Consider the following 20,715-nt stretch of genomic DNA (forward strand, 5'->3'; position numbering starts at 1 on the left):
GTCCTTATGTGATAACAAGCAATAAAAGCTGCATCACCAAAGCACCCATAATGGTTAAGAGCATCTTTACTTTACTTTATTGTCATTTAGCAGATGCTTTTATCCAAAGCGATGTACAACAGATTAAAATACATCACACAATAAAACATAGCAGAACAATTAAAATAGATTAAAACAGTCAATATGTGATCATGATAAAAATATGCATAGATAAAAGATGATCAAGAGTGCAGATTATTACAGTGTATAAACAATTCAGGAGTCAAAGAGATGCAGTAGAGGGAGAGATAGGAAAGTGGATAGTAAATAGATGAGTTTTTAGTTTTCTTTTAAATATGGGCAGAGATGTGGCCGTTCTAGCCACGGGGGGGGGGGAGCTCATTCCACCATGTCGGGGCGAGATCTGAAAAAAGTCTCGATTGAGAGCGACCTGTAGGCCCGCGCAGGGAGGGAGGGGCGAGACGTCCTGCACTAGTGGAGGGGTGGAGGGAGCAGTGGGAGGTTTGGAAACTGACCAGTGGCTGTAAATATGGGGGGGCTGTTTGATGGACTGCTTTGTAGGCTAAAACCAGGGTCTTGAATTTAATGCGAGCCAGGATGGGAAGCCAATGTAGATCGCGTAGGAGGGGGGTGACATGGGAAAATTTGTTTTGATTGAAAACCAGATGGGCTGCAGCATTTTGAATGAGTTGAAGTGGTTGGATAGTGGAGGCAGGGAGACCGGCAAGCAGAACGTTACAGTAGTCAAGGCAAGAAATGACAAGGGATTGAACCAGGAGTTGTGATGCTTCTATGGTGAGAAATGGGCGGATTTTTCTGATATTGTAGAGGGCAGCAGGAACGTGTGGTGGCAGCAATGAAAGGGGAGAAGGATAGTTGATTGTCAAGTATGACTCCGAGGTTCTTGGCTGTTAGGGAGGGTGATACGATGGAGTTGTTGATGGTGATAGAGAGGTCGGTCAGAGGGGAGTTTTTTCTAAATTAAGTTTGAGGTGGTGAGCAGCCATCCAGGCCCAAATGTCTTTCAGACAGGCAGAGATGCGTGGTTCAATTAGAGTGTCAGAGGGGGGAAAGGAAAGGTAAAGTTGGGTGTCGTCGGCATAGGAGTGATAGGAGAAACCGTGGGATGAGATTACGTGACCAAGTGATTTCATGTAGAGAAGGAAAAGGAAAGGACCTAGAACAGAGCCCTGGGGGACACCAGTGGAAAGAGTGCAGGGGTTAGAAAGGGACCCTCTCCAGGACACCTGGAAAGTGCGCTCAGAAAGATAAGAAGAGAACCAGGAAAGTGCAGTGCCGGTAATACCCAAGTCGGAGAGAGTGGAAAGGAGAATATGATGGTTGATGGTGTCGAAAGCAGCGGATAGAATCAGAATCAGAATCAGAATCAGAGTTTAATTCATGTCCCAGAAGGGCACTTTGGTTCACATCAGACAGTAGTGGATAATTACAACATCATTACTAGTTTGAGATTAGTAATAACGGCACACTTCAGAATTGAGATACATTATTACTAGTTTTAAAGTAATAAAGGCGCACTTCAATATTATACAATACATAAACATTTGTTGCATTATGTACAGATTCCAAAGGACCATCTACTGCCCTCAGCCGGGTCGCCACGTGCGCAGCGCCACCGATGCATTAGCTCCTCAAACAACGCAAGTGGCTCGCTGTGATCAGCGCCAGATGGATGTATATCGGAGGAAGAGGGAGAGGGGGGGGGGGGGGGGGGTGGGGTGGATGATGCAAGGGCTGAACAAGGCGGGATTGGGGGCGGAAGAGCTCAGTTGCAGACGAAAATATCAGGAGAGCTGTGTCCTTGGCAGTAGAGAGTCCAGATTAGGATGAAATGTTTTGGTTGCCTGGAATTCCTTTCCGTCACACAGACCAGAAAGTCAACAGCAGGTGTCAAGTCTCTTGATTCCCAACAATAGTTCATATTCTCCTTATTGCAGATCAGTGGAATTCTCTGATATATCCAGATATAATCCATTTTTCACAGTTCAAATTCACAGTTCAAATTCACTGACCGCCCATCTCAATTTTCATGACGTCACAGCCTAGGGTCAATCGCTGTTGTCTTCCTGTGTCCCGCGGCGAAAGCAAGCTGGGCAGAGGGTGGGGGTTCCCCGGACCCCAAAAAGTTTAGTTCATTTGCGTTGAGATACCAGCTTAGTAAATCCAATAAATCCATATTTGTCATTTCGAGTAGACGAATGCAAGTTTGCTCTGGGAGTTGCAGGCAGGGGGAAAGAAGGGAAGATAAGGGAGAGCGAGAAATAAAGTGACTGCGAAGCGATAGGTCAAGGAGTATAAGAACAGAGGAGAGGGATGAAGCTTTGGCAGAGTGGAGGGCGTTGGTGACCAAGAGCAGAGCAGTTTCGGTGGAGTGAGCAGGTTTGAAGCCGGATTGTAGGGGATCGGAAATGTTGTTATTGGAGAGATGGATAGATAGTTGATCGGAGACTGCGCGTTCAAGTGTTTTGGAAATGAAGGACAGGAGAGAGATGGGACGGTAGTTATGGATGGCGTTGGGATCAAGGGATGGTTTTTTGAGAAGGGGTTGGACCCTAGCAGTCTTCAGGGCCGACGGAAAAGTACCAGAGGACAGAGATGATGAGAGTGGTGAGGAAGGGCAATATGTCAGGAGAGATAGACTGTAGAAGAGAGGAGGGGATGGGGTCCAGGGGGCAGGAGGTGGCACGGTTAGAATTGATCAGTTGTAGTACTTTTACAGAGGTGAGAGGAGAGAAGGAATGGAAACTGAGAGGAGAAGATGGAGTATTCAAAGTTGAGACAGGAGACGTGTTCTGAGGGACAGGAGGGGGGAAGGACGAGCTGATGTCTGCAATTCTCTTGGTGAAGAAGGTTAAAAAGTAATCTGAGGGGGGGGGGGAGGGGAGATTGAGGAGGGAGGAGAAAGTGGAGAAAAGTTTCCTGGGGTTGGAGGCAGAGGACTGAATTGTTGAAATGAAGAAAGAGGTTTTTGCTTTGGAGACTGCAGAGGTGAAGTTTGAGAGAGTGAGGTGGTAGGCTGAGAGATGAATGGGGTTGAGGGTTTTCTTCCAGGTTCTTTCTGCATCTCTTAAGCGAATATGGGTTATACAACTTTTACCAAAACAAACAAATAGTAAACATCTTGTGATGATCAGTGATGTAGTTCCACCCTTGGGTCAGTCAGTGATTGCTGATACCACTCACACCAGCACCCAGGGGCGGGCCAGGGTTACTTGACCCATGTTCAAACCTTTTGTCAATTCACACCAAGTCAGTCAACACAGGGTCAATCCCTGTCAGTACAGATAGGAGGCGTGTCACAACCCAGAAGAGATGCATAACAATTAGCACAGCATACTAGCGTAAAAAGTAGCAACCCGGGTGGAGCCATTCACACTGAAAACAACCCTTAGTTACCCGAGATGGCTTGGCGATGGGTTGGACAACACGGGTTAACCCTTTCAGAAACGGAATCAACCTGGGAATAACCCTGGTTGGACCCTTGGTGTGAAAGTGAACTTGAAATAATATTTCAAATTCACAATTTCACTCATATTATGAGTGAAATTAAGCATAAGCATTTTCGTATGGGACAATGAATGGACAGATTGACCATATATTTCTCTTTCCTGCTCTCCTCAGAATTAGGTTTACAAGTTATATCTTGAAATGTATTAACTGTAATTGTCCTGTTTCTACACAATACAGTACAGAATTCAAATGTAACTGTATGTATGACCTGCTTTACCACTGAGTCCGCCCCCTAGCGGCACAAAGTCAAAATTACAGTGTGACAAACAAACAAACAAAACGAATGAACGAACTAACGGACAGAGACCGTTACATAGTCCCTCCTTTGGTGGGGGACAGAAATAACAAAAATGACTAATTCCATGTGTCTCTCTCTCTGTGTCTGTGCCTCTGCAGTCCTGGACTCCTTCCACGTGTCGGTACACTACTTAGGCCAGGAGGTTGTGAAGCGTGAGATCCCGGGCAGCGACGTGCGGATCACGTACCTGCCCTCCTCCCTCATTCCCCCCACCCCGGCCTCGTTGATGGGTGGCTTCCCTCGCTTTGCGCTGCCCGAGCCTCCGTCCACGCTGCCGCCCGGCCCTGAGCTGCAGGCGCTCTCCACCCTGCTACCCTACATGGTGAAGGGAGTGGCGCTGACTTCTGCGGCGCTGGGCGTCTACGGCAAGCGCTTCTGCCAGGGCCGTGTGTTCTGGACTGGGCCACATGCCGCCACGCCCGGCCTGCACAAGATGGAGCGCAACACGGAGCCCGTGCTGCTCTTCAGCAAAGACACCTTCAAGCAGCGTGAGTCCCCACAAATCCCCAAATACTTTCCCAGCAAACATGGCCCTTTGGGGCCTGTGTGGGGCCACTGTGGGCAGAAAGTTTGGGCCACTGCGGGCAACCATTACCGGCATGTGGGCCCAGGGGCGGACTGCATAATCGGACATGTCGCGCAAATGCCCGGTGGCCTGGCCTGGCTTGGCCTGGCCTGCAAAAAAAATCTTTTTTTTTCTTTTTTTTTGCAGGCCAGGCCAGGCCACTCACTGAACAGCAGGCCAGGCGCCACCTACTGGTTTACTAGTGGTTTTATTACTTTATTCAGGGTTAAAGTGGGTGCATCTCATTGTAAAATTGGACTTGGCCCAAATTGGGCTTCAAACGGCCCAAATCTGGCTTTAAACGACCCAAATTGGGCTTCAAACGGCCCAAATCTGGCTTCAAACGGCCCAAATTGAGCTTCAAACGGCCCAAATTTTTCGCAGGGTGCCCTTCGGCCTGGCCCCTGTGTGGCCCACATTTTGAAAGGTTTTTCCAACAATATTGTTTTTTGCAATCACAACACCACAGTTCTAATATGACGAAAATGATTAGCCTATTTGGAACGAAAGTAAATGCAGTCGAGTACCAAGCGTGAGCGATTGATTGATTGATTGATTCACCGGATGTAGTTGTCAATTTAGCGGAGGTAAAAAGCGTTATGAGGAACTGAATCAAAATGCTTACCACAAATAAAGCCAAACAGGAGCCAGGAGCGAGTGCAGGAAAGCCTGGCTGATGCAGGTGCCATGTGGAGTGAGTGAGAGAGATGAAGGTGTGTATGTGCGTGCGTATTGGAGATTCATGCACGCTCTGATAGGAGCGTGCATGTTGTCTGTGTTTCAAACGAAAGCGTCCTTGCCGAGAACCACATGCCAGTTGATTCAACAGGCATGTTGGCATGCAACAATGCCGACCAATTAAATATTCTTGCTGTGAAGTCGGGTTCTTAATGACATCACTGGAATAAAGATCGACTACAGAGGCTGTAAAGAAAAGACTACAGAGAATTAATTGATTTGAAACTTTTATTTAGGAAACAATTATTTTATAACCTCAGGTTTTTTAATAGCCTACCGCGACGGTTTGGATGACTTCACTAATTTGTGCGGTAAGGAAAAAAATCTATGTTGCCGCAGCTCTAGGCCTACTAACTGCTTTAGCTCATTTTCAAGTTATTTAATTTGACAGGATAGGATGCAAAGAGACCTGCAAAGAGCTGTTTAAATGTAGGCTATTACATTCAAAGTGGCCGTATAGGCTATAGATATTCTATATGGCCAGAATTCTGGAACGTTACCTGCCGCATTGGCCGTCAGGAAAAAAGGTTTATCGGAATCCCTGCATGGTGTGATGCATGTAGCCTACTGTATTTTTTACTGTAACTGACAGACTGGTCCTCGGAGAGCTAGAAACAGGGATCTAGCAGCTGGCCCTAGACAGTAGGAAAAGTATAGGGACCCCAGGTTACTTATGTTTTTGTGGATTGGGACAGGACGGGAATATTTCTGTGGGAGTGGGATGGGACGGGAGTGAAAAAGCACTCCCGTGTCACCGAGCAGTTCTCTCTCCTGTCCACTGAGGAGGCTTCCACCACTCTTCTATCATCTCTGTCCACTGAGGAGGCTTCCACCACTCTTCTATCCTCTCTCTCCTCTGCTCTTGATTCTCTCTGCCCACTCACCACTAAACCTGCCCGATCCTCTCCCCCTGCTCCTTGGCTGACTGAATCTCTGCAAACTCATCGAACAGAGCTTCGGGCAGCTGAGAGAAAATGGAGAAAATCACATCACTCTCTTCCTACCACCTTATCCACTCCAACTTCACCTCTGCTGTCTCAAAAGCAAAAACCTCATTCTTCATCTCTGAAATCCAGTCCTCTGCGTCCAACCCCAGTAAACTGTTTTCCACCTTCTCCACGCTCCTCAACCCTCCCTCCCCTCCCCCTCCCCCTCCCTCTCTGCTGATGATTTTATAACACAAAATATACTGTATATATATTGAGTATTGCGATATTTCAATATTGTGATTTATTACCTTTTTTCAACTGCAACTTATGTCCCTAAAGTTAAAAAACTTTGTCAACATCTGTTCTATCTAATGGAATAAAGTTTCCAGTCTGTTCATCTCACAGTGAAAATATTATTTTCGATCATGCAGATTCACCTTTTTTACAGTAACCTGTTTAATATGGGATCTTAGCTAAGTTTCTCATAATCAAAGTACTGTATGAGCTTAACCCAGTTCTGATGTTTACATGTCATTACAGATTAAGTTTGTGTCCATTGTGTACAATCCATTCCTCATTCTCACAGTTTCAGCTTTTAGCCCATAAAACATATCGGGCTCTATCTTCCCAAAAGCGCTAATTTAGCGTTTGCGCTTGTTTAATGCCGTGCGCAATGCAAATTGGGGGCGGACACAAGCGCATGCCTGTGATAATTGTACTGGGCATTGGCTGCCACAAGCCAAAGCAGGCGTTTCAGCGCTAAAATGTGGTGATAGATGGCATTATGCCATTGTCAGCAGCGCGCAATTACTTTGCGCTAAGAGCTTTGAAAAGGAGCTCTTACGCGCAAATACCTCTCTGCGCTGGGTGTGGTGCACGGAGATTACGGCTGCGCTCCCAGCGCAGAGAGGTATTTGCGCAGTGGAAAGTGGAATTCCGTTTGGATATGACATTACGCACAGCCTTGCCACGCCAAGACATCAAATTATGCTGCTAAAATTATTAGCAGATAATTCAGTGAGGCAATCAACTATAACTCACTGAGAAACTTTTATCACATCGCAAAGAGGGAAATTAATTGAGAAAACTTGTTGGACAATGGACATAGGCTATTTACCTTCATAAACCGGAGGGTCGTTGCCACCACAGATGATCTGTAAATAAGCTCTCTCTGTCCTCGCACGAGTGAGTACACTCTATTACGCACGGAGAGAATTACAGCATATTGCATGCCTCGCGCAAACAACCATTGCGAGACGGGAATCTGATTGGTTTTGATTGACGTAATGCCCAGCCTTGCCTGGCCACGCCTGTGAATAATACTGGTAGTTAAGACCGCCCAAATCCCGTTTGCGCAGGCATTTTGGGGCGCAGATGATTTTGGCACGGCTCTAATTTGCGCTTGCGACACCTGCCGTGAACCTTTCCGCATCCCGGCCGAGAATTCAGAATCAGAATCTTCTATCTTCTTCTATCTATCTTCTATCTTCCCTGCCTTAAGGCAAGCGCAAACAGGTGCGCAAAGCGCTATTAGGGGATAGCGCCTGTCGGAAGATAGAGGCCCTGCACTCCAAACGCAATGCACTCAAATATTAGTTGAGTGATAATGTGTTAATGTGTTCTAACTGGTGTCTGTGTTCCCCATGTTCAGAACTGGAGCAGTACCGTGCAGGCGGTGGCGAGCCTCCTCAGTGTGGCATCACTCTGTGTTTCGGAGAAGAACTGACCAACGTGGAAAACCCATCCAGCAAACTCATCATCGCTCAGGTAGAGGTACACCATGACCGCCTCCATCTCATATACTGTACAACTCCCTTCTGTCGGTTTGGCCAATATATTTTGGAGTGATTGTATAGCAACATGAGGCAAAACCCTATAACTCGAGTCTCATTTAAAAAAAATATATATATTTACAAGTTACAAGTTTGACCAAAATGTGCTTTTTTAAATATAAACTTTTAGCTTACAATCAATCAATCAATCAGTTACAAGATTACAGACTACAACAAAGTAAACTTTTCCACTGTGGTTCAGACCAAAGCTGTGGGTGTGATCTCGCTTAGGTTACATTATAAAAAAGTTACATACAAATACGATGATTGCAGATTAGGGATGGGTATGGTAAGGATTTTATCGATACCGATACTGATACCGGTACTGCTTATCGATACCGATACTTATTGATACTCTTATCGATACTACTCTCCATAATTTGGTGCAAAAAATAGACATGACAACATGTGAAAAGATTCAACGGTTATTTTGTTATTACTTATTACAAGTTAAATTCCTGAGGAGACCTATTTCACTGCTGAAGTTTGTTCCAGCGCGAGTTTTGTCAAGTCAAGTGTATTTGTATAGCACATTTCATACACAGATGCAGTTCAAAGTGCTTCACATAAAATGGATGACATAAGAAAATAAAAGAGGATAAAATAGACATTTCAATCATGAGAGACCAGAGGGTAAGGTTAATCAGCAAGCTTTATTAAAGTATGGCATGGCGATGAGATTCATGGCCTGAAGCGGTATGGCATTAATTCTGATGGCGTGGCAGCATGGCAACTGATTCTTTGGCGTAGTGACTCCGTGGCAAGATGCCTCTCTTCTTGAGGCGGGAGGGCATCTGCTCGGGCTAGAATAGAGAACCCCCCCCGTAGGGGATTCTTCAGGAGTCAATACATTGGTGGTGGACTGGGGAGGTGGGTGGGGTGAAACGCGGCTTCCAGAGAGGGAATTAGATCAGCTTAGTGCAGCGGCTAGAGGACAGGGAACAAGGACGGTGGTGTGCCCGGCGTGGCTATACTGTAAATACTGCCGCGTCATAGCCTCGGTACTGACGACATTAACGCCGTCACCTAGGCAAGTGCGTCACGCGGACGTCACGCTGGGATTACTGCACTGACGACATTAGCGGCGTCACCTAGGCAAGTGCGTCACGCGAACGTCGCGCTGGGATTACTGCACTTGTCGTCACGCTAGGATTACATGTGATGATGGGGTCGCTATGTCACTAGATTACGTGTGGCGTGTGGCAGCGTGTCTGGTCTTCATCTTGAAACTAGGTCGAGACCATCATTTCAATCATGAGAGACCAGAGGGTAAGGTTAATCAGCAAGCTTTATTAAAGTATGGCATGGCGATGAGATTCATGGCCTGAAGCGGTATGGCATTAATTCTGATGGCGTGGCAGCATGGCAACTGATTCTTTGGCGTAGTGACTCCGTGGCAAGATGCCTCTCTTCTTGAGGCGGGAGGGCATCTGCTCGGGCTAGAATAGAGAACCCCCCAAAAGAGAGAAACCTGAAAGGCCAACCGGTCTGCTCGCCTCGCGATACAGCGGGCGCTGGGCGGAAGGCGACGCTTGTCGCCGACCGGTTGGCTCGGCAGCACGGCGACTTACGGAACCTATCGACCGGGCGAGGCCGCCGCGATGCGCGGGCGCGGGATGATCGACCAGTCCGGCATAATTCGGCGTTGGCATAGTTCGGCGTTGAACCCCCCCCCCAAACCCTCTGGTCTCTCATGATTGAAATGATGGTCTCGACCTAGTTTCAAGATGAAGACCAGACACGCTGCCACACGCCACGCGTAATCTAGTGACATAGCGACCCCATCATCACACGTAATCCTAGCGTGACGACAAGTGCAGTAATCCCAGCGTGACGTTCGCGTGACACACTTGCCTAGGTGACGGCGTTAATGTCGTCAGTACCGAGGCTATGACGCGGCAGTATTTATAGCCACACCGGGCACACCACCGTCCTTGTTCCCTGTCCTCTAGCCGCTGCACTAAACTGATCTAATTCCCTCTCTGGAAGCCGCGTTTCACCCCACCCACCTCCCCAGTCCACCACCAATGTATTGACTCCTGAAGAATCCCCTACGGGGGGGGTTCTCTATTCTAGCCCGAGCAGATGCTCTCCCGCCTCAAGAAGAGAGGCATCTGTGGCGTGTGGCAGCGTGTCTGGTCTTCATCTTGAAACTAGGTCGAGACCATCATTTCAATCATGAGAGACCAGAGGGTAAGGTTAATCAGCAAGCTTTATTAAAGTATGGCATGGCGATGAGATTCATGGCCTGAAGCGGTATGGCATTAATTCTGATGGCGTGGCAGCATGGCAACTGATTCTTTGGCGTAGTGACTCCGTGGCAAGATGCCTCTCTTCTTGAGGCGGGAGGGCATCTGCTCGGGCTAGAATAGAGAACCCCCCCCGTAGGGGATTCTTCAGGAGTCAATACATTGGTGGTGGACTGGGGAGGTGGGTGGGGTGAAACGCGGCTTCCAGAGAGGGAATTAGATCAGCTTAGTGCAGCGGCTAGAGGACAGGGAACAAGGACGGTGGTGTGCCCGGCGTGGCTATAAATACTGCCGCGTCATAGCCTCGGTACTGACGACATTAACGCCGTCACCTAGGCAAGTGCGTCACGCGGACGTCACACTGGGATTACTGCACTGACGACATTAGCGGCGTCACCTAGGCAAGTGCGTCACGCGAACGTCACGCTGGGATTACTGCACTTGTCGTCACGCTAGGATTACATGTGATGATGGGGTCGCTATGTCACTAGATTACGTGTGGCGTGTGGCAGCGTGTCTGGTCTTCATCTTGAAACTAGGTCGAGACCATCATTTCAATCATGAGAGACCAGAGGGTAAGGTTAATCAGCAAGCTTTATTAAAGTATGGCATGGCGATGAGATTCATGGCCTGAAGCGGTATGGCATTAATTCTGATGGCGTGGCAGCATGGCAACTGATTCTTTGGCATAGTGACTCCGTGGCAAGATGCCTCTCTTCTTGAGGCGGGAGGGCATCTGCTCGGGCTAGAATAGAGAACCCCCCAAAAGAGAGAAACCTGAAAGGCCAACCGGTCTGCTCGCCTCGTGATACAGCGGGCGCTGGGCGGAAGGCGACGCTTGTCGCCGACCAGTTTGCTCGGCAGCGCGCCGACTTACGGAACCTATCGACCGGGCGAGGCCGCCGCGATGCGCGGGCGCGGGATGATCGACCAGTCCGGCATAATTCGGCGTTGGCATAGTTCGCCGTTGAACCCCCCCCCCAACTAATTCAGCATCACTAATTCAGACCTCAGTAGACTACCCAAAGTGTTCTAGGTGTCGAGCAGCCTGTCAATGTTCTAGGTGTCGAGCAGCCTGCAAGTGTTCTAGGTGTCGAGCAGCCTGTAGTCTCCCTACTAATTCAGACCCCAGTAATCTACTCGAAGTGTTCTAGGTGCCGAGCAGCCTGCAAGTGTTCCGGGTGCCGAGCAGCCCGCAGTCAGTTTGGGGGGGGGTTCAACGCCGAACTATGCCAACGCTGAATTATGCCGGACTGGTCGATCATCCCGCGCCCGCGCATCGCGGCGGCCTCGCCCGGTCGATAGGTTCCGTAAGTCGCCGCGCTGCCGAGCCAACCGGTCGGCGACAAGCGTCGCCTTCCGCCCAGCGCCCGCTGTATCGCAAGGCGAGCAGACCGGTTGGCCTTTCAGGTTTCTCTCTTTTGGGGGGTTCTCTATTCTAGCCCGAGCAGATGCCCTCCCGCCTCAAGAAGAGAGGCATCTTGCCACGGAGTCACTACGCCAAAGAATCAGTTGCCATGCTGCCACGCCATCAGAATTAATGCCATACCGCTTCAGGCCATGAATCTCATCGCCATGCCATACTTTAATAAAGCTTGCTGATTAACCTTACCCTCTGGTCTCTCATGATTGAAATGATGGTCTCGACCTAGTTTCAAGATGAAGACCAGACACGCTGCCACACGCCACACGTAATCTAGTGACATAGCGACCCCATCATCACATGTAATCCTAGCGTGACGACAAGTGCAGTAATCCCAGCGTGACGTTCGCGTGACGCACTTGCCTAGGTGACGTCGCTAATGTCGTCAGTGCAGTAATCCCAGCGTGACGTCCGCGTGACGCACTTGCCTAGGTGACGGCGTTAATGTCGTCAGTACCGAGGCTATGACGCGGCAGTATTTATAGCCACGCCGGGCACGCCACCGTCGTTGTTCCCTGTCCTTTAGCCGCTGCACTATGCTGATCTAATTCCCTCTCTGGAAGCCGCGTTTCACCCCACCCACCTCCCCAGTCCACCACCAATGTAGTGACTCCTGAAGAATCCCCTACGGGGGGGGTTCTCTATTCTAGCCCGAGCAGATGCCCTCCCGCCTCAAGAAGAGAGGCATCTTGCCACGGAGTCACTACGCCTGATGCAGGCCAACTCTCTGTGCCACCTGCCACCTTTTCTCAGGGCTTTAAATGACTCTTTCCTCTGGCTGTCGACATTCAAAACTGACTGAGGATCGAACCCATGACCTCAAACGTGACTGAGGTCTCTATAATACTAGGCAGCAAGCCAACAAGCCAACTCTCTGTGCCACCAGGCCAGACCGGTGAAACGCGGCTTCCAGAGAGGGAATTAGATCAGCTTAGTGCAGCGGCTAGAGGACAGGGAACAAGGACGGTGGTGTGCCCGGCGTGGCTATACTGTAAATACTGCCGCGTCATAGCCTCGGTACTGACGACATTAACGGCGTCACCTAGGCAAGTGCGTCACGCGGACGTCACGCTGGGATTACTGCACTGACGACATTAGCGGCGTCACCTAGGCAAGTGCGTCACGCGAACGTCACGCTGGGATTACTGCACTTGTCGTCACGCTAGGATTACATGTGATGATGTGGTCGCTATGTCACTAGATTACGTGTGGCGTGTGGCAGCGTGTCTGGTCTTCATCTTGAAACTAGGTCGAGACCATCATTTCATAACAGCTTTGTCTTTATACTTTAGTTTGGACGCCAAGCATACCCTCTACTGTTACCTTGCGTCTTCTGTTGCCCGTACATGCCACAGCATTGGGTTTGCATAAAATCAGATAGAGGCAATTCAAAGTGCTTCACATAAGATGGTCGACACAAGAAAATAAGAGAATAAAAGAAGAGGATAAAATAGACATTTAAAAGCATCACAACAGAGTAGTTGCAAAAATAGTTAGAAACGTACAATACCGGTGCTCAGTACCCATCCCTATTGCAGGTGATGAGCAGAGATTTGACTGATAGCCTCTCCTGGTCTCTCCTCTGCAGATCTCTTTGCCTTGGGCCCAGCAGCAGGTAAAGAACACAGGCTCCATCCTGCACTCCATAGACATCCTGAAGTCTCTGGCCAGCCAGTCGCCTCTGGGGGAAATTACCCTCAACCTGGTTCCAGTGCCTCAGGCTTCATAAAGCATCTCTACATGCATATCCACCATTTGGAGAAACAAGTGCAACCCATTATTTTAAACTTAAAGCCCCAATATGTCACTTTGTTACCTAATATAAAAGCTTTTAAAATATTGTTTATGGTACACTGACTTCTAATAGGGAGAATGGCACCTCTATCATTCCCAATCTGCGTCCTGAACGCCTGTTACTGCACCATGTAACTTCAAGGCTCCGTCCCGGAGCCTGTCGAGTTGCCTGGCTGTAACTTTGTTGTGAAGTACATATAGCAGAGGTTTTCAAAGTGGGAGGCGGGCCTCCAAGCAGTTTAACCCATTGATACCTGATGCAGCATTTGTGTGTGTATCCCTTTAAGACCGCGAACCGCGTTAACGGGTTCGCGGTCTTAAAGGGATACGCACACAAATGAGGGATATACACGCAAATGCTGCATCAGGTATCAATGGGTTAAGGGGATGCTCAGTGAATGGAAGTGGAAAAAATATGACATTTGTTACATTAGTTATCAAAAGGAGATAACAGAATAAATTGTGTGTGCTTTCGTTAAAAAGATAGTTCAGAGATTCAGTAGTTGGGGAATTTGACTGGCACACATAGTCAGTGATGATATGTGAACATGTTCCCAAAGTTTCAGTTTCTGTGCATAACTGCATTACAATTGACGGCAACTGTGCAATTCTCTAGTCAAGGGTAATGAAAATACTTTACCATTTAGTGATGAATACAGAAAACATGAATAGGCTACTTAATATTTAACTTGCTCCTGAAACCTGGCACCTCTTAGCCTTCACAAGTGCATCAGATTGGATTGAAGGACTTCTCAGTGCAATTTTTACACTTTGCAAAGTCATCCTGTGGGCCGGATTGGACCCTTTGGAGGGCCGGTTCTGGCCCATGGGCCGTATGTTTGACACCCCTGAAGTAGAGACTACAAGCAGAAACAATAAAATAAGGCTGATATCTGAACGTACAAACAGAGAAGTGTACTGTAGCATTTATTAGCATCTGTATTTACCACTTGTGGCAACAGAGGCAGCTGTTGCTGCTGCTCAGCAGAAAGTTAGAAATTGGGGCTTTAATGGTAGCACTAGTAGCAACAAAAACAAACTAGAGCACTTTTGAAAACATACTAGGTGGCGGACAAACCTATAACAGTTACAGACTTTTTTTTTCTTCTTTTTGTACAGTAATGTTAAAGTAAAGTAATGTTTCCCGCCAAAAATGTGTTTTGAATACAAGTCTTTGTGTCCTTTTATTTAGACATTAGTTGCTCTACTGAAAAGCACTACATGTACACCGCATCTCTGAGATTCTTCCTTCCTCTCTGTTTATCTAAATGTGATGTTGAAATGCTGCAGTTTCCTGCTTTTCTCTAATTGTTGACCTAAAGGATAATAATTTGTTTTTGCATGTCTTAACTCATTTATATACTTCACAATACTACCTTCCATTTCTCAAACCATGTGATGTAAAATAAAGTACTTTTGAATATGTACTACTTGATTTCCCCCCTTTTCTAAAATTTGCCAGTTAAAATTTGTTCAAGTTTAGAAGTCATGGATGTATGAATTTTATTTATAGGTAGTGCAGGTTTCTGAGTGTGGACATAGAGGAATGGTAACATTCATGTGCTATTAATAAATTGGTAGAATGAGAATTTCCTTCAGCCAGACTAAATATGACATTTTTAAGTGGTGCAGTCGCTTCTATACGTGACTTGTACGTTTGTAGCACGATGTCTAGCATGAGAGGATAGACCAATCATACCATTTACATTTTCCTATATATATTCCAATCATGTAGAACTATTAACTGTTAACCATAAACCTAAGTCATGTCTCCCCTTTAACATACCATTCTAATTAACAATGGGAGCATCCAGGACTAATAGAGATGAGTTACAGCTGCAAACCCTTTTGCCAAACCCAAAAGGAACTGCACACACACACACACACACACACACACGTAATTAGCAACATTTAGCATGTTTGCAGTATTTAGGCAACATCAAACAATTGACAATTGCTTTCTCCTGTCTCCTGCATTGTGTTGGAGTGACTCCATGGCTGCCAAGCACTGCAAACCAGTTGACAATACAATTAATACACAAACAACACACAATAATGATGTGAGGGAGGTGAGATAAGAGAATTCATGATGTTATTAGTGAGTGATATCATCAGTGATGTCACTCACGCAATTGTGAGATCATCGGTGATGATGTCATCAGTGAGTGATGTCATCAGCCCTGTGTCTGCCCACAATGGTGGTCGTGGATGGCTAATGAGGTGGACAGAACGTTGCACCTGGCTTCTTGGCTTTAGCGTCATACAGGTTTGACATAGCCTGGCTCCAAACCTTCGAAGCCACGCCCAGTCCACAGTTGTGAATTGGCTCTTCTCAGTCTGGAATCGCCAGGTTGAAAAGGGTGGTTGCTCCCAACATCTATTGAGTGGCAATGACGCCTGTTTCCAGCCTTCAAAATAAAGGTCACTTGGTAGCAATGACCAATGCAGGATATAAAGCCATTTTGATGATTCACTATTGTGATTTTTTTGCTATGGAAGCAATGACCAGAAGGGGAAAAGTCACTATTAGAAGCAATCATAAATACTCAGACTTCTCCAAACAACAGCCTGCTGTTATACCATACTGTTGCTCTTACAAACTTTGTCCACCAAACTGCTGATCCCTGGTAAGTTGAGCAATGACCCGAGAATAGGAACCCTCATGATGAAGCCTATCACCATTGGGAAAAGACCCTTGAATAAGAGGAAAAAACCATAGGTCTCCAGGATGACACCGATGATTGTCCAGCCAGTCAGAACCATGAACACGCCTCCCAGGAAGAAGCTGGTGGCTTTGGCTTTGTGTTTCTGGAAGAAGAACCTGAAGGTGCGCTCCAGGCCGATGATGAACGACAGACCGGCCACAAACAGAATGTTTCCAATCGCAAGAAGAGCTTTATCGAAAAACAGTATCACCCCAAAGATGAGGAAAAACACCCCGAAGCTCATCAGCCCTATGCCGATTTTCTGTGAATCCGTGAGTGAAATCATTTTGGCACTACTGCCCGCAAATCATGCAAAACTTCTTAGAATTCAAGTTGTTTTGTGTTAATTAAATTGTTGATAGCAGCAGTGTTATTAGAAAGGTTCCAGTTATGTATGGTAATTGTAAAATGGTCACTGTCAACAATGACATCATCAATGATGTCATAAAACACAGATGATGTCATAGGCCTTCTATGCTAATGGGGTGATGGACATTGTGACATCTTCAGTGATGTCATGAAAACACTGATGATGTCGTAGACATGCTAATGAGGTCATAGACAGGGCAGACCCCCGAGTCTGGAATTTGTGCAATATTCTGTGAGGCAGCAATGTGCTGCAAGGCATCCAGTCTGCCGGAAAGCCATTAGAAGAAGAAGAGGTCATAGACAGAGGAGGTTGGCGCGCTGGGACAAGGGCCGAGAGGTCCGGGAACACGGCGGACGAAGAGGAGAGCGAGGCGGCTGGAGGGAGGAACATTGAGGAGGGAGCGGACTCCTGAGTCTGGAATTTGTGTAATAGTCTAATAACGGCATGGCTTCCCTGCAATCTTTAGCTATAGCAAGTTACTAGGTTTGCAGTTTGTTTCTTGTAATGGCTTTCTGGCAGACTGGATGCCTTGTGGCACATTGCTGCCTCTCACAGAATATTACACAAATTCCAGACTCAGGGGTCCGAATGTTCCTCCCTCCAGCCGCCTCGCTCTCCTATTCGACCACCGTGTTCCCGGGCCTCTCGGCCCTCGTGCCAGCATGATGACCTCCCTCGCTGCTCCGCGGCCTCCTGACAACAACCTACAACCCGTCTGGTTTGGTTTGTAAATCAAGCGTTAGCTTTCCACGTGGGCACACACGGGGCTGATGACATCACAATTGTTCGAGTGACATCACTGATGACATCATCACTGATGACATCACCGATGACATCACAATTGCTCGAGTGACATCACTGATGGAGATTGATGTGAAGTCAGGAGAGGACAGAATGTAGAGAAACAGTGGATGGATAAATCCAGAAGGAGGCGATAATGCAACATAAAGGATGCCAACTGCCATAAAACATCACAGAAGAAGAAGAAGACGACATCACTGATGACATCACACTTGCTCGAGTGACATGACTGCTGACATCATGATTGGTTACTTGCTGCACCTACAAAGTTATCACAAACTACCTACCCATTGTGAGATAATCAGTGATGTCATAAAGCCTTCCCTGCTGGTGCTATAATTAGAACCAGTAAAGAAAAGAAAAGCCATACAGTCACTAGTAGTTTTAGCAAATAGTATGTATGGAGGAAACAGATCACTGAAGAGGCTGCCGTTTGTTGAAAACACGTTCAGTCTGAAGAAGATCCCTGTTCGCAAATCTGCATCTAAGTCCAACCTGTACACGTTGGATCGTTCAATCAGGGAAGTCGAGCTGGGTCTGGACTATGGACCTCCGGTGATGAACATTGGAGGCCAGAGCTTGAGGTTTGAAGAGGGACAGTGGATAGCAGACTCTGGTGGGAGTGTGTCTGGAAAGGAAGTACAGTGGCTGAAAAAGAGAAACAAGGAGCTGGAGGAGGAGAACAACCTTCTCAAAATGAAAATTGATATTCTGTTTGACATGTTGACAGAGACTAAGGCAGAGTCTCAGCTGATGGAGAGAGAACTGGAGGAGATGAAGAATAACCATCGCAGGAAAAACTGACAGATCTGACCAGTTCTCTATATATCGCACCTGTCTTTTATGCATTCACAAATAATTGTGAATGTTGATCCGAGGTGAGTTTTACCTTTGTTGTTTGTAGCCTAAAAAGAGTTCAGATGAAGAACAGATTTATGGCTTTCCTATCCACCTGGCTACCATGATGCCTCTGGGTTTTTCTTCCGGTGTGATCCTCCCAGCCTTGTTGCTGACAGCTTGACACCCGTCTCAGGTCCAGCTTGGCAAAAATCTCGTTGATAAATATCCCTTTAAGACCGCAGTGCATCATGTGTAATCAATCGCCTACTGTGGCTAATAGCGGCTAGCTAGCTATGTTACATGGCAGTAAAACGCCACTGAATACGGATCACCAGCGTTAGTTTGTTTATAACCATAATGTGGCTATATTTGTCACGTTCTCTATCTAACTGATACACTGAAAATACTGGGAGGCGGGCCACACCGTCTCTGTTGATGATTTGATTTGACAGTTCTGGGCACGGGTTGGCGTTGGCCAATCCTGGCATGTTCCACCCCCAAATTGATTGTGTTCTGGCGCAAAGCGAGTGGGTTCCAGGACGAAACACGCTCGAGCCAACTGGAGCAGCGCAGTAAATACAATATTCCTGGAATGCAAGTTTAACTAAACAGTTACATGTCCTCTGCATTCTACATCAAATTAAGACATTACCGTTTGTTTTATTTTGTATGTTACATACTTATTGGCCAAGTTATGTTAGTTTATGGGGGAGGAATTCTGCCAGGGTAAAGAAGGAAGTGTAGGCGGCGGCCATCTTGCCTGCAGAGTTTTCAAATCAACCGTTTTAGGAAATGGCAAGCTGCAACAATCAGGTCACTTAAACCGGACCTTGTACCCATCATTATTTTTTACAGCGGGGCATTCAAAAATAAGGTGGATAGAATGAGAAGTCCGTGTGTGTGTGTGCGTGCGCGCACGCGTGATAGGCCGTTTTACGTGCAGTCGGGCTGAAACTCAGGAAGTAAAGAGCACCCATGCGGGTGAGGGAGCCGGATTTTTTAATTATGTGATTGCCCTAATTACCTACTGATGTGATGTCATCAGCGATGTAATCAGAGATGATGTCATCAGTGATGTCATCCTTCCTGGCTGAGGCTATAAGTTCAGTGATGATGTCATCAATGATGATGCTGCGTATGTGATGCGCAGTGTGTGATCTGCAGGGCAGGCGACGAGCCCGCGCAGCGGGCAAGTACAAATCGAGCATGTGTAGCGCGCGAGATTGCTTATATAATAAGAATGAGAAGTGTCCGAGTGTGTGCGTGTGTGAGTGAACAGAATTGTGGCCGGCCACAGCTATGCCGTTTTACGTGCGATCGGGCTGAAACTTTCAGGGGGGTGTAAAAAGCACCCGTGCTGGTGACCTGACGGAGCGGATTTTTTTATTAGGTGATTGCCCTAATTACCTAATGATGTGATGTCATCCTTCCTGGCTATAAGTTCAGTGATGATGTTCAGTGATGTCATACAGCGGGCGAGGCCGCGTAGCGGCCGAGCTGCGTATGTGACGCGCAGTGGCCAACCTGCAGGGTTGCCGAGGCTGCGAGCCCACGCAGCGGGCGGGCCTGGGAATGGAGTATGCGTAACACGTGAGATCTATCTATCTATCAATCTGTGTGTCTGTCTGTCTGTCTATCTATCTATCCATCTATCTATTTATCTATCTAATAATTCCAGGAGTGTCTGTCTGTATGTCTGCGCACAGGAGTGTCTGTCTGTCTGTCTGCACACTCTTGTAATAATAATTCCAGGAGTCTATGTCTGTCTGTATGTCTACGCACAGCAGTGTATGTCTGTCTGTCTGTCTGTCTGTCTGTCTGTCTGTCTGTCTGTCTGTCTGTCTGTCTGTCTGTCTGTCTGTCTGTCTGTCTGTCTGCCTATTTGCCTGTATGTATGTATGTCTGCCAAGTAATTGTGATGTCATCCGTGATGTAGGCTAATAATTCCGGAGTGTCTGTCTGCCTTAATTACCTAATGATGTGATGTCATCATTGATTATGTCATCAGTGATGTCAGAGCAGGCGAGGCCTTGTAGCGGCCCGCAGCCGTGTGTCAGTATATATATATTCACAAGACATACTAAGACGACTATGTCAATGACAGAGGAAGCAAGACAACAGATGTACCGGTTACATACGAGTTGTCGGATTAGTGATCACAAATCTGGTTTGCCTTGAGCCATCACTTCAGATTATTTTAAAAGTGTGATATGTGGGGCACTCCTTTATTGAAAGCAGTAGGCTGTACCAATATTTACTGCCGCTAACAGACAGCAGTTTGTCCAAAGGTGGTATGCCTGAAGCCACCTCACAGTCCCCTCTGGTAGAGGCCCTGCTGGACGAGCTGCTATTCGCTCTCAAGGGCGCGGGAAGGTAGGTGTGAAGGGTGCGGCAGCACCCCCTGGTGGCAAGAGATGGAATTTTCTAAATTGTTGGATTTGGCTGTCCTGTGTTTATAACACCAACAAAATGTATAAAAAAACAGTTTGTGCTTCTCAGCTCTAATCTTATTTCATATGCTCTCTCTTCAAAAGTGTTTGATTTTCATCATAATCTGGTTTTCCATAATAATAATAATAATAATAATAATAATAATAATAATAATAATAAGTTGTGTTTATGCCTGTGTTGCTGTCTGTT

General features: G+C 47.0%; 1 protein-coding gene and 2 pseudogenes across 4 annotated transcripts in view; 2 read left to right on the forward strand and 1 right to left on the reverse strand.

Annotated features, from left to right (window-relative positions):
- The window catches only part of irf9 (interferon regulatory factor 9), a 32,173-nt gene extending 18,563 nt beyond the window's left edge, over positions 1-13,610 (forward strand). For both annotated transcript variants that reach the window (XM_083658361.1, XM_083658362.1), the window contains 3 exons: positions 3,928-4,317; positions 7,713-7,828; positions 13,154-13,610. In XM_083658361.1, the coding sequence (XP_083514487.1) occupies positions 3,928-4,317; positions 7,713-7,828; positions 13,154-13,294 (647 nt within the window). In that variant the 3' untranslated portion in view covers positions 13,295-13,610. The remainder of the gene's footprint in view (positions 1-3,927; positions 4,318-7,712; positions 7,829-13,153) is intronic.
- Positions 13,611-15,933: 2,323 nt separating this feature from the next.
- Positions 15,934-16,350, reverse strand: LOC310792381 (vesicle transport protein GOT1B pseudogene; annotated as a pseudogene). The gene has a single exon. The product of its transcript is annotated as a vesicle transport protein GOT1B pseudogene (transcript).
- A 1,281-nt stretch (positions 16,351-17,631) lies between these two features.
- LOC310771277 (protein chibby homolog 1 pseudogene) lies at positions 17,632-18,039 on the forward strand (annotated as a pseudogene). The gene has a single exon. The product of its transcript is annotated as a protein chibby homolog 1 pseudogene (transcript).
- The last annotated feature ends 2,676 nt before the right edge of the window (positions 18,040-20,715 follow it).

This window comes from Poromitra crassiceps, assembly GCF_964638095.1.
Source record: "Poromitra crassiceps genome assembly, chromosome: 2".
Classification (NCBI taxonomy): Eukaryota; Metazoa; Chordata; class Actinopteri; order Beryciformes; family Melamphaidae; genus Poromitra; species Poromitra crassiceps.